The following is a 13,041-nucleotide window of genomic DNA, read 5'->3' as shown; positions in this document are numbered from 1 at the left end:
GTGCTTGTCTGAGGTCATCAAATTATCCCCAGGCATACTCCTTATACTTGTTCTTCTTGTCCTTGTCGCCGCCTTTCTTCGCTCGTTTCTTTGCCTGCTCTTCAAAGACCTCGCTGACATCTTCACGATGTTGCTTGTTCCCAGAAACTTTTTCATCGTACTTGTCCTTCAACATGCGCTCATCCATGTTTTCAAGCTCTGAGGCATCAATGGTGACTTCCACTCCAGCAGATGCCTGGCTCTTCATCAAGTCGACATGACGCTTGTCTTTGCGAGCAGCGGCTGAATCGGATGAATCTGAGATGTTATACTTGAAGGATGAACCAATGAGGTCCGATCCTACCTTGGAGTCCTCCTGTGAGATGACCTTGTAAAGTGATTTGTCCTTCCTCAAGTTGAAGTCTGTTGACGCAATCGAGGAATCAGGAGTGTCCAATCCTCCAGACATAGCATTCTTGCGCAGTTCGATAGATTCGATGCCGGTAGAGGATGGGGTCTCAAGGCCAGAGGTTACTGAACTGATACCAGACTGCACAGCTTCCTCGTCGACGGCCTCTTCCTCCTCTTCTTCCTCCTCCTCCTCTTCCTCCTCAACTTCCTCGATTTCACCCCATCTTCTCTTGTCTATCGGCGCTTCATTCATAGCAGCTCCACCGGTATCGTTCGTCCCGAAAACGTCACCATAAATCGGACGTCCGAACTCGTCAACTGGTGGCTTACCCCACCCTCCCGGATGATAACCAAACTGGGCCCCAGAGGGTATAGGTGCATTCAAACCAGGAATTTTCAGATTTGGGTACGAAGGTGGTGGTCCATATCTTTGCATGTTGATGAGCCAGGGAGGTGGAACCGGAACGCCTTCGGAAGGCATACCCAAAGCGTGTTTCAATTCTTCCGACAATACACCTGCTCTCTTTTCCTTGTACTTGACCTCGAACTCCTTGCCTTCATAATAAACATCTCCATGACCCGTCAGCCTCGGTTTTGTTTGGTATCGAAAGAAGGCATCGTGGAGCACTTGATAATCAATGTCCATCTTACTTACTTTTGGTCTTGACATGGCTCGTGCTTTCTGCTTTGCATTCTTCTCATTTTCTTTTTCCTCATAGGCTGCTCTCAACTTTGCAATACCAGTAGCTTCAATGAAGTGTGGAAGCTGGAATGGGGGCTTCTCAATACCACGTTTCCCCTGAAGGTACTTCCTCTTGTTGCACCAGTGGCGAGGAACAGCGACAGTATTTCTGTAGCTCTTCAAGTACACAAGCAATCGAGGATCCGACGAAGTAACATCCCACACTTCAACGACATCTGGCCTCTTCACAAGCTGCTTCAACTCAGCAATCGACAGCCTGTGCAACTGTTTATACTTCTTCTTACTCAGCTTTTGCTTCGACGTTTGATTGTCTTCGTCATCACTATCAAAATTCTTCTCCTTCTTGACTTCGGTCACTTTGGGCTGAACTGCTTCTTCACCATCGAGACCAGCACCCATAGCCTCGTCGTCCAGCTCTTTCTTCTGGGGTCCTTTCTGAAATTTATGAAAGATCTTTGCCCATTCGTCAAAATTGGGATCATTCTCGTCCAACATCATATCAGTGACATACTCGATCTCCAGACCCTCAAGACCATTCATATCTGTGCCATTGGCTTCCACTTTCACAACTCCCTCAGCATTTTCAGTTGACTCTTCTGGGTTCTGCTTTTTCTTCTCCTTCTTCTTCATTTTCTTCTTCTGATTCTTTGTCATCTTGTCCTTGGTGTCCGCTCCATCGAGCTGAGGCAGCGCTAGAACCTGATACTCGAGAGGAGAAGGCATATTGGCAGTCTCTAACGCGGTGAAACCTGGAATTATTTCAGAACTTAAAAATTCGGCTTTTGGGCTTTGCAGGACCTGCACGGCCCTTCCAACGACAAAGCAAAAGAGTTACTCCTGAACGAAATATCAGTATGAAGTTTGATCTTGAGACAATGATAGATAGGCCGAAGAGATTGTGTGCAAGTACTGTTATTGCAGAGATATATTCTTTAAGGTGTCAAACACTCAAACAAAACCGTATCAAGACGAAGTCCATAAGGAGTTTTTAGTGAGGGTGGAATGCAAGAGCAGGAGCAGGGTATTAAACTAATGAATGTATGAGTGTTGACAATAAGGTTTTAGCGTGAGCTGCATGCTCGAGTTCTTGCTTGCATGTCGAAGATTGAAAGGATGAAGGAACAAACAGTCGGAGGGTGAGCTGGTCGAGAGGAAGACGCGGAAGGACCAATCAAAAGGACCAGGAAGGAAGAGTTAGACTTAGATGAGAGAAGACGAGTGAGACGAGATATGAGAGCGCGAGAGGGCTCTTGAGGAGACTGCGAGGTGAAGCGAGCGGCAGGGAGTGGCATAGCAGAGGAAAGGCGGCGGCATGAGGTAAAAAAAACGTAACCACAAATAACGCCTTCTAACGGAAATAACCGGAGAGCCCGCCGGTCGCCACCGGCCGGCCGGCCGGCAATTTTGTACGGTACTCCGACGTAAGACTCGTACCATGCCAAAGTACTATCATGCAAAAGTGCCCGGTGAGTCGGGCCCGGCGGCACAGCGGCTTAAAAGATAGGGCCGGCCTGCTCTTGGACACGACTTTACCCCTGGCGCTTCACCGAAATGCACTTCCTCCCGAGTCCCCCTCTCCTCCGAGTCAGAGTCAGAGCCGCTCTTGCAGTCCCTCCTCTCCTCTCAGAGCCTCTTCATGTCGTTCACTTATGATGTTGAGTTCTCGACCCGGCTGCCTCCCCCCGGATGTCACTGATTGCTTCCGCGTGTTGTCCTGCTGCAACGTGACTTAAGGATTTGCTGGGTTGCTTCAAGCCTGTGTGGCGTGAGTGCTTGTGTACACTCAGTTGTTCTCTTGCTGCATCCTGTGTCAGCTGACTTCTGCACATTCTCTCACGATCATTCCTGTACATTTCACACATAATTCTGTGCACGTTTCGACTTCAGTCAAAGGGTTAAAGCTTTCTTGTCAGGAAGATGCTGGTTGCACTTGAAAAGACGGCACGAAACTTGCGCGAGCTTCCAACCATGCGCAAGGGATATGCTGATCTAGCTTTCTTCATACTATTTCTTGTACTTTATGTTTATGTTCTTGTAATTCAGCTACAGGTAACGATTTGAGTTGTTGCGTACTTGAAAAGTTTGACACAAGGTCACAGGTAGACAAGGTATACTCCATAGATGAAGCTCTGAGGCAAACGGTGGTGGATGAGTCAAACTCGCTTCAGGGCATTAATACTCATGCTGATTTCTTTGGCTAGTGAGTCTTGCTAATTCACGTTGGGTGCATCTTAATGCTTGTTCCAGTCTTCAAGGTACAATTATGCCAAATGTGTTTCCGAGCTCTTGGTACAACGGCAGAGCTTTTCAGACGAACGAGTCCGGATATATTCTTCATTATAACAAACTCGTTGGGGGTCTACTAATTGTACAACAGCGAGGTCAAGTGAAGGTCTGCGTGTGATATGAAGTGTGTAGCTCCTCTCACTATCTTTTTAGGTTCCATGTCAAACGCCCATGTTCAACTGTACAAAGATGCGGAATGGTGTTCTCTTCGACAACTGCTCCAGCGCTTACGACAAGTTCTATCCTGTGTGCTATGATACTACCCCGATCGAAAACATACTTCCAAAAGAGCACAGAACTGACTGGACCAAAGTGCCTTGGACAGTCAAGGCTGACGAATTTGACAACGTTGTTCCAGATCAGATGGCGCCGCCAACATCTCCGCATGACGTGAATGCGACGCGAAATGATCCGACGAAACCAGGTTTCTGGAAGGCGTTTACCTACCGCGTTCCCAACGGGACAGCACCTCCAAACTCCATTGGCTATTGGTCGCCCTATTCTTCAAAGATAGAACCTCAATATGGCGCTGGCGGTTTCCAAGTGTTTCTTTCTCTAGCAGATGGCCCGGCTCGAAATCAAGAGAAAGTTCAATTCTTGATCGACAATCGATGGCTCGATAGGTGACGGGAGTCTTCAAACAAATGCTTCTCACTTGCTGACTCCTGTGCAAAGGTTCACAAGAAAAATCGAAATCAAATTCGCTGTTTACAACGGAATGCTTCACCGGTTTACATTTGTGAAGATCAAGTTTGGCTACTCCACGACTGGAACCTACAAGCCTTTCAACACCAAGGGCGGTACCATTGTCAAGATAGAGGTTAGCTTTGTATACCTAGAGAAAGAAGTGCTGATTTGTTCACGATGTCAGTCCATCGATATGGAACCCTATCGGATTCAACAAGTTGGAGGATGTGTCAACAGCGAGCAAGAGAGGCTACAATGCTTAAACAGCACTGCCCTCTCCGACCAATCTAAATGCTCTATTTGCACCCCTGGCGTTACTTCCGACGCGATCAGAATGGTGCTCTTGTCCCCACAGCTCCAAATTCCAATCTAATTGTTGTTGAATGCCAGAGCCTGGAAATCATTCTTATGGTTTTTATCTTCTACAACATCTCAGGGTTGATCCGGTGATTTTTGAAGTCTTATCGATTTCTTGTGGTAATCTACGATCCAGACAAGGTCTCCAGTGCTTCATGGTAGGAGGATGGGATGGAAAAGATCTGAAAGGGGAAAAGAACGTCGAAGCAAGTCACAACGGACTCAAGTCATTCTTTTTGGACAAGTGGACACTCATAGATATTCTCAATTACCTGCTATTTATCTACTACATCATCCTTCGTATTTCGCTTACACAGATGATCACATCCAAAAATAATATCATCCAGGTCAAATAAGTCCTTGAAGCTGAGATATATTTTTGATTTCATGATCTGCAAATAGGTCCCCACGAATCAATATGAAATCATTCTAGAAAGAGCGTCGTCCATCATTCAGAATCAGCTCCTCGGAAACTTTTTCAACGTGCTCTTGTAATTGCTCCGAGAGGCATGCAGCATATGATATTGTGCTTGACATGTCGCAGGTGCCTCCTGAAATGCTTCAAGTATTATCGTTTCCAGCCGCGACTTGCCATTGTCAACAATACACTGGAGAAATCTATTCCTGATCTTTACCATTTTGCTCTGATGTTCATGACATTCCTGTATGGATTCTCTGCTATATCGCATGTTCTCTTTGGTCCCGAAATGCACATGTTCTCAACATTACCTATCGCACTTTCGTCGGGATGGATGATGTGAGTTGAGCATCGAATCCCAAAGGTGTTGACATCTGTTCAGGATGCTTGGAGCTGGTTTGGATCATTTCGCTTCGATGGCGAGGGTAGACGGGAAGATGGCTGTGGTCTTCTATACAACATTCATTTTTCTAGTCAACATTGTGCTGCTCAACATTCTTCTTGCTATTTTGGTCCGTCCATTTGACAAATACGTCGAGAATCAAACATCTCTGACTATTTTTCGTCAGGTCGATTCATACATGGAAGCAAAGGAGGATATGGCAAAACAATATGGAGATGATGAAGAACAAATCCCGTCATTGGCGTCAGATTTGTCTCTGTTGACTCAATACTCCTTCTCATTTGGAATTCCAAAAAGCGAAATCCTCCTGAAGGTGATCGCTATGATTTTCATTTTGGAGTTTCTCACAAGGAGAACAGGCAGTAGAGTTGCTTCTCAAAAGGAAACAATTTGCCACCTTTGAGCAAATTCTGCATAGTATTCCAGCAGAGATTCGAGCTACGTTGAACATCACCGAAGAATCCATTGGTCGTCACCCTGCACTGGTGAGGTACGATTCGCAGCTGTCTCTGTTGACTGCTGGTTTCTAGCACCTTGTTGAAGAGGATGAAGCTGAAGATGGCGAAGACCATGCTGCTCAAAAGGTTCTGATAAGTGCAAGACTTTGAGGTTTCTGCTTAGCCTATTGTCCAGGATGCCAGTTCTGATTCTGATTCGGCGAATCTGTTGGTGAACGAGCTCAGGAGTCTTCTTGAAATTAACAAGAGATTGAATATGGAATACGACAAGATGCTGCAAGACTCTCAGCATAAGGATTGAACTTGCTGGTTAGAATTTGGCTTTGCTGCTGCGAGCTTGCAAAACTGGTGTAGAATTGGTGTTAGAATAAAGTATCCCCTGCAAAAACAACATGTCTGACGAACTCAAGTATTCTCTGACTGTATTCTTGGGGATAGAGCCGCAAGATACCACAGTGCTCTGCATCCTCCCACTGCTCCTTTTCCACCGGCAGCCCAGCACTGCTCAAACTGACCTCGTAAGCAGCTATGAACCTCTCGATCTCGTCCGGTGGCACCACAGCATCACTGCGGCTAATGACCTGGTCAGTTGCGCATGCCAGGAGCGATACCCTTCCCTCACCTGTACAAAAACAAGGCCGGAGCTCGGGGGAATGCCGTCCTCCATGTCTCCCATATGAGGGTTTGTCTCCGGTTCATCAAGGCGACCAGGGGCGAGCACACAACCCTTAGAGGTTCCCACCACCCTTTTCTCCGAGCCTCCTCTGCATTCACTCGCGCAATCGCCGACAGCAACCCAGTTGCTGCCACCTCGTCCGTGATGGGACAGGGACAGGAATCGAAAACGATGGCAGAAATCAAGTTTCCGAGGGACGGGTTAAGCACCAAGGAGCTTCCAAAGAAAATGAAACCATTGTTCGAAAAGAGATGAAGCACGATTTTGGTGTCATGACGTGCCTTGAGCCTCTTCAAAGAAGTCAGGAAGATGGCCAGCAGCAGAATACCATCAGCTCACCGTGACGATCTCGTTAAACTCCCGCACATCTTTACTGCCTTTGCCACGGAATCCGAGATGCGCCAAGAGCATCGAGCGAGTCGACGGGAGGATGCAAATCGTTGGCATCCCAACACTCTGATAAATACTTGCATACTTGTCCAAAATGTTAAGTCGACAGCCGAGAAATCCGACAAGAACAGCTACTGTCCTGTTCTGTTCAGACTCTGCCGCGCTCTCAAACTCTTCGACGATGGTTGATGCTTCTCTGGACACACTGCTCAAGATGCATGGACTGGGTCTACGTTGGATGCAAGAAGTCGGCAATGTGCTGATGTGAGGATGGTGAGATATACCAATGTTGGAAGAAAGCGAAAGTGATCGATGAGTACATCTGTAGCTACTGTGATGATGAAAGAAGTTGTGCGGCAGCTTCGAGGGTTGGAGAAACGCGGGAATGACGGATCCTTGAGAGAGGGGGGAAAGAAAAGCTGTGGCAGGAGAAGGAGAGAAGAAGGTAGGACAAGGAGAGAAGAAGGTAGGACAAGGAGAGAAGAAGGTAGGACAAGGAGAGAAGAAGGTAGGAGAAGGAGAGCTTGCGAAGGGCGGTGGGCAAGCGGATGTGAAGCTCCCCAGGAGCTGCAGTAGTAGCAGGAGAACCAGCATCAGCATGCTCGGCGGAATCCCGTTCCGAGCTCACCTCAAAGATCTCCTATACTCCGAGAAAAGTCACTCATTGTATGAATCTGATATGCATTCTATTGTTTTACTAACCTTCCTTTTAAACACTGAGGCGCACGGCAAACTGTCATCGCTCCTCCCCAGCATGGTAGTTCGCCCGCTCCTCCCCACCACCGTCCCTCCCCATCTCAGGTGACTACACCCTCCAGTTTGATCTGATCCAGCGGTCAGACGGACATCAGCGGAGAGAGCATGTCTTGCAGCAGCATCAGCTCAAGGTATACCCGCATCTTGATCCCGCTCCTTGCGGCGCTAGCAGGCGCTGTCTTGCATCATAGCTTGCTACAAAGAGATCCGTCCCTTCGTGCTCATGACCAGAGTGCTTTGAGAAAAGAAGCGCACAACGAGGCCAAGAGCCTGCGGTTGCTTCACCAGTTGAGCTCCTTAGAGCATCGCAAACCCTTCAATGTCCGCGCGACCAACCCTGATGCTCAAATCCTGTACCCCGACCGAAACGCGACGTTTGAACATTTCAGCCAAAACGTCCCTACCACTTCCCTGAGAAAAGGAGACAACGAGCAGACAGTCGTCAAGAGGCTCGGATCGCTTGTTTACCGGACGCTGCACAGCCGTGGCAAGATGTTCGTTTCTTCAGGACTCGGAGACTCCAAAGCGCAAGAAGGAGTAGAGCAACCCTTACAAGCAGCCAAACGTCTTTCCGATGCTCACCTACCACAGCAATCACTGCCATCGAATAATGGAAGATTCTTTGCAAGAGATGTGTATGTATTCTGGGCCGGCCTTGAGGGAACGGGCCACCACCTGATACAAGAAGCAAGTGTTCAGCATCCTCACGTGAGGAAGACTGAGCAGAGCATGCAGCTGGTTTGCGCGTTATGGAATGAAGAGAGTCAGAATGGGTTGTTCAATATCAGGTGGGCGTCAAGCCCCAAAAAGGCAAGCCTCTACTTGCTGCAGCAGCTAAAATCAATCCCATCCGACTTATCACAAAAACCAGCCATGACATTCCTGAATATAATGGATGAAACAAGACTGTGCCATTCAGGAATGATGTCATATCCAAACTCTGGCGGAGATTCTGAACGAGACCCAGACGTCTCAAAACTCGCCGACATCATGAAGGAGGCTGGCAAGACTCTCAAGGTGGTCGTGCTGCTCCGAGACGCTCTCAGCATCCTATGCTCTTGCACCATCAAGCGTCGCTTCCGCCCCTGGAACGTGCAGGCCAAGACCCTCCGCACGAGCGCGCTCGACTTAGCAGCGCAGCTCCGACGCCTAGACAAGAGGAGCTACGTGTGCCTCGACTACAACGAGATCGCGACCGGCAAGGGGGTCGAGGCGCTGGACGAGCTGCTCTACGACGGGCATGCGCCGGCGTCGGGCAGTCTCGGGCGGTCTATACAGGGAGCGCTGAGGCGGCCGAGACAAGCGCCGTCGCCCAGGACGTGCGCGAGCTTCGTGTGCGAGGCGCCGTCAGAGGGACGGAGGTACAGGATGTCGGAGAGGCATTGCGCGGACGCCAAGGAGCTACACGACGCGCTAGAGGAGCTGAGACGGGCTTGCCCGAACAAGGTCGAAGCAGACCTGACGAGGTATGGTGGGGAGGGGCAGGGCTAGACGGGAGGGGAGAAGGAGGAAACGGAGCAGGTCGTACGGGACGACGACGGATCGGGAGCAAAAGGGTTTGCGGAGGCCCCCGCAGGGAGGGACAAGGGGAGGCGGAGGAGCCAGGAGGAGGAGCCCGGTCGTATAGGGGGAGGTACCTCAGGCCCCAGGAGGACATGGCTGCAGGATGGCGACGTCGAGATGAGCCCCAGCATGCCATCGCCGCCGCTGAGAGGACCTCTCGCGGGCCGCCGGGGAGGCTCCCTGTGGACGCCGGAGTGCTCTCGATGTAGGGAGGAGGGCGCGGGCCCAGATAGAGAGGGAGGCATGCGTCGGGCGTCAGGGACAGGCAGGCGTAGACGTAGACTCTGAGTGAAAGGCTGACGGACGCCTTCACTTGCCCTCTGCTATAAACTGCCCCTCTTCCTTCCGCGTGCAATGCTCCAGCGCCTCCTCCATCAGGTCCTCAAGGCTGCCGTCCCATCGAGCCCTGCCTGCCTGCTCCTGCTCCGCCCCAGCGCCTGGGCCCGTCGTGACCCGCCGGTCGCGCCTCCTCCCACGCGCCCCGCCGGCCTCCTGGTCTGGGTCTGTCATGGCGGTCTGGGCGGAAGCAGCCGCCTTCTGTCGCATGTACGGCCACCTCTGGATGCCGAGCTTCCTGCATGCGGCCTTGATGTCAGCGAGATCCCGAACGCCGCCGCCGCCTCGCTCTGGCGCATGTGGAAGTAGCTGGTGACGGTCGTGCTGTCGAGCATGACGCTGTCTCTGGTGCGGAGGTCCTCATGATGCTTTCGTCTGAGGGTGACATGGGCGAAGAGCTCGCTGTTGCCGTCGTCGTACTCGTATTGCTGGGGCTCAGCATCGCTCTGGCTCTCCGTCCCCACGCCCACCCCCTCGTCCGACGACAGAGCGCTTCCGTACGCCGAGTCTTCTGAGCCCGAGCTCGATGCCGAGGAGTCGAAGCCTTCGCTCAAGGTCAGGGAAAGGGGCTTGGTGATGGGGCTAGGCTCTGATGGCTGATCGGCGATGTTTGTCTGCAGCTTGTCGGGGAGCGATGGCATGTTTCCTGAAGTTGCACATTGGTGTGGAGAGGAGCCTACTGCTTGGTACTCGTACATTCGGCAACTCTTGCTTGTGGCCCCGTGTCTGAGTGCAGATGTCATGATGATACTACCTCGGGCGTTGTACTGGTCAGCTAGCACCTGTTTCAGTCTGCTTTGTCTTTGCACTGCTACGCGGTTTGATCCGGTTTGGTCCAAAGTCTTATGCTCCTCTGAGGGACAGGTACAGGTGGCCCTGAGCCTAGATTGATGTACATGCCTGTCTTGCTCATGCTCGTCGTGTCTTGTTTCTGTCTCATCGACTTCAGATTGCTTCCTTTCGCATCGCTTGTTTTGCTGCCATGTTCCTGAGTGTTAACCATCCATCAACAAACTGAGCCCCCTGTACCCCTACCCCTGATACCTCCGATCAGTACCCCCACGCCTCCGTGATGGTCTTGGTATTCCCCTACCCTACCCCCTAGTCTCCGGTCCTTCCCTGTCTGGCGAAATCATGCAGTCAGCGATGATGATGTAGCTCTGCGGCCTCCTCTTCTTCTGCATGACGTCTGGCTCCTACCTGCATGCTATGGGAGACTCTGCCGTCACACGGCTCCGTCCTTGGAGCTCTCTTGCTATCAGCTCATAGTCTTGTGTTCTCATACTTGTTGTCTTCCCCGCAATGAGGTGAAGTGCGGGCACTCGTCGCGCCTTGTATCATGGCGTGCTTGGCGGCTCTCTGTAGATGCGTGTATCAATCTAGACCACTTACATGTTGCCACATACCGACAGGCTCCGTGCACGGACACAGGATCGAGTCACAGCGTACGGGCAGAGGGATGGACTGGAGTGAGAGAGACCAAAAGCAGCAACAACGACTGCCATGCCAAAACAAGGACTGGCAGATCATCTGGACACACGCTCCTGCTCAGATGGACGGAGACTTCGATAAGCTTGGTCACGTCCTCTACCTGGCTGGCAAGACTCTCGAGGTGGTCGTGCTGTTCCGAGACGCTCTCAGCATCCTATGCTCTTGCACCATCAAGCGTCGCTTCCGCCCCTGGAACGTGCAGGCCAAGACCCTCCGCACGAGCGCGCTCGACTTAGCAGCGCAGCTCCGACGCCTAGACAAGAGGAGCTACGTGTGCCTCGACTACAACGAGATCGCGACCGGCAAGGGGGTCGAGGCGCTGGACGAGCTGCTCTACGACGGGCATGCGCCGGCGTCGGGCAGTCTCGGGCGGTCTATACAGGGAGCGCTGAGGCGGCCGAGACAAGCGCCGTCGCCCAGGACGTGCGCGAGCTTCGTGTGCGAGGCGCCGTCAGAGGGACGGAGGTACAGGATGTCGGAGAGGCATTGCGCGGACGCCAAGGAGCTACACGACGCGCTAGAGGAGCTGAGACGGGCTTGCCCGAACAAGGTCGAAGCAGACCTGACGAGGTATGGTGGGGAGGGGCAGGGCTAGACGGGAGGGAGAGGGAGGAAACGAGCAGGTCGTACGGGACGACGACGGATCGGGAGCAAAAGGGTTTGCGGAGGCCCCCGCAGGGAGGGACAAGGGGAGGCGGAGGAGCCAGGAGGAGGAGCCCGGTCGTATAGGGGGAGGTACCTCAGGCCCCAGGAGGACATGGCTGCAGGATGGCGACGTCGAGATGAGCCCCAGCATGCCATCGCCGCGCTGAGAGGACCTCTCGCGGGCCGCCGGGGAGGCTCCCTGTGGACGCCGGAGTGCTCTCGATGTAGGGAGGAGCGCGCGGGCCCAGATAGAGAGGGAGGCATGCGTCGGGCGTCAGGGACAGGCAGGCGTAGACGTAGACTCTGAGTGAAAGGCTGACGGACGCCTTCACTTGCCCTCTGCTATAAACTGCCCCTCTTCCTTCCGCGTGCAATGCTCCAGCGCCTCCTCCATCAGGTCCTCAAGGCTGCCGTCCCATCGAGCCCTGCCTGCCTGCTCCTGCTCCGCCCCAGCGCCTGGGCCCGTCGTGACCCGCCGGTCGCGCCTCCTCCCACGCGCCCCGCCGGCCTCCTGGTCTGGGTCTGTCATGGCGGTCTGGGCGGAAGCAGCCGCCTTCTGTCGCATGTACGGCCACCTCTGGATGCCGAGCTTCCTGCATGCGGCCTTGATGTCAGCGAGATCCCGAACGCCGCCGCCGCCTCGCTCTGGCGCATGTGGAAGTAGCTGGTGACGGTCGTGCTGTCGAGCATGACGCTGTCTCTGGTGCGGAGGTCCTCATGATGCTTTCGTCTGAGGGTGACATGGGCGAAGAGCTCGCTGTTGCCGTCGTCGTACTCGTATGGCTGGGGCTCAGCATCGCTCTGGCTCTCCGTCCCCACGCCCACCCCCTCGTCCGACGACAGAGCGCTTCCGTACGCCGAGTCTTCTGAGCCCGAGCTCGATGCCGAGGAGTCGAAGCCTTCGCTCAAGGTCAGGGAAAGGGGCTTGGTGATGGGGCTAGGCTCTGATGGCTGATCGTCGGCACAAGGCAAGGCGACATGAGAGAGAGAGCTTTGCTCGTCTGTCTGCAGCTTGTCGGGGAGCGATGGCATGAGTCTCACATCGGTGTTTAGTTGTGTTGTCATTGTCGGTGGATGGCAGCGTCTTGAGTGGTTGAAGCAGCTTTCTGAAATTCCCTGAAGTTTGGTTTGTGCTTGGTGTTCTGAAAGCTCCTTTGGGCTGCTCTTCTCTACCTGTTTGCTGTTGTTAGCTTGCTTGCATTCGCTCTTGTGTCTCTCTGACGGCAAAGTTTGCCATGGCGTCAGCTCCACCACCCCCACCCCCTGTCCTGACAGTCGCTTTGGCTTTCAACACAGTCAGTTCACGCCCAGCAACCTGCGAAGGGCGAGGATCGATCTTGAGGCGGGAGAGCAGCCAGGGCGGGGAGGGTGGGAGGATCGATGTTGAGGGAGGCCAGCACCAGGGCGGGGAAAGAGGCTCTGCCAGTGATCGTATCGCTGGTTGAGCCCGAAAGGAGGTAGGAAATTGAGTACAAGGATACA

The 13,041-nt window shown here is 52.7% G+C and overlaps 7 protein-coding genes across 7 annotated transcripts; 3 read left to right on the top strand and 4 right to left on the bottom strand.

The window, feature by feature from the left end:
- Positions 1-667: 667 nt before the first annotated feature.
- Positions 668-1,492, bottom strand: GUITHDRAFT_71074 (hypothetical protein; the record flags this gene model as incomplete). Its single annotated transcript, XM_005832759.1, has 1 exon — positions 668-1,492. A coding segment is annotated over one exon (825 nt), but the record flags the coding sequence as incomplete, so codon positions are not given.
- A 2,076-nt stretch (positions 1,493-3,568) lies between these two features.
- On the top strand, positions 3,569-6,003 carry GUITHDRAFT_108283 (hypothetical protein; the record flags this gene model as incomplete). Its single annotated transcript, XM_005832758.1, has 12 exons — positions 3,569-4,002; positions 4,055-4,199; positions 4,251-4,403; positions 4,457-4,512; positions 4,560-4,770; positions 4,826-4,914; positions 4,968-5,180; positions 5,224-5,353; positions 5,411-5,557; positions 5,604-5,729; positions 5,775-5,828; positions 5,878-6,003. The coding sequence occupies 12 exons, from the start codon at positions 3,569-3,571 to the stop codon at positions 6,001-6,003; spliced, it is 1,884 nt and encodes a 627-aa protein (XP_005832815.1).
- Positions 6,004-6,012: 9 nt separating this feature from the next.
- On the bottom strand, positions 6,013-6,825 carry GUITHDRAFT_108282 (hypothetical protein; the record flags this gene model as incomplete). The annotated part of the gene is made up of 4 exons (XM_005832757.1): positions 6,013-6,098; positions 6,154-6,275; positions 6,325-6,668; positions 6,718-6,825. The coding sequence occupies 4 exons, from the start codon at positions 6,823-6,825 to the stop codon at positions 6,013-6,015; spliced, it is 660 nt and encodes a 219-aa protein (XP_005832814.1).
- A 1,620-nt stretch (positions 6,826-8,445) lies between these two features.
- On the top strand, positions 8,446-9,015 carry GUITHDRAFT_108281 (hypothetical protein; the record flags this gene model as incomplete). The annotated part of the gene is made up of 1 exon (XM_005832756.1): positions 8,446-9,015. The coding sequence occupies one exon, from the start codon at positions 8,446-8,448 to the stop codon at positions 9,013-9,015; it is 570 nt and encodes a 189-aa protein (XP_005832813.1).
- A 363-nt stretch (positions 9,016-9,378) lies between these two features.
- Positions 9,379-10,416, bottom strand: GUITHDRAFT_152577 (hypothetical protein). Its single transcript, XM_005832755.1, has one exon. It carries the CDS (start codon positions 10,164-10,166, stop codon positions 9,594-9,596), a length of 573 nt encoding a protein of 190 aa, XP_005832812.1. The 5' UTR covers positions 10,167-10,416; the 3' UTR covers positions 9,379-9,593.
- Positions 10,417-10,882: 466 nt separating this feature from the next.
- On the top strand, positions 10,883-11,509 carry GUITHDRAFT_108279 (hypothetical protein; the record flags this gene model as incomplete). Its single annotated transcript, XM_005832754.1, has 1 exon — positions 10,883-11,509. The coding sequence occupies one exon, from the start codon at positions 10,883-10,885 to the stop codon at positions 11,507-11,509; it is 627 nt and encodes a 208-aa protein (XP_005832811.1).
- A 506-nt stretch (positions 11,510-12,015) lies between these two features.
- On the bottom strand, positions 12,016-12,781 carry GUITHDRAFT_152576 (hypothetical protein). Its single transcript, XM_005832753.1, has one exon. It carries the CDS (start codon positions 12,622-12,624, stop codon positions 12,085-12,087), a length of 540 nt encoding a protein of 179 aa, XP_005832810.1. The 5' UTR covers positions 12,625-12,781; the 3' UTR covers positions 12,016-12,084.
- Between the last annotated feature and the right edge of the window lie 260 nt (positions 12,782-13,041).

The sequence above is a fragment of the Guillardia theta genome, assembly GCF_000315625.1.
Source record: "Guillardia theta CCMP2712 unplaced genomic scaffold GUITHscaffold_33, whole genome shotgun sequence".
Taxonomy (NCBI): domain Eukaryota; class Cryptophyceae; order Pyrenomonadales; family Geminigeraceae; genus Guillardia; species Guillardia theta.
The sequence above is the reverse complement of the archived record's forward strand: the minus strand, read 5'-3'. Positions and strand labels throughout refer to the sequence as shown.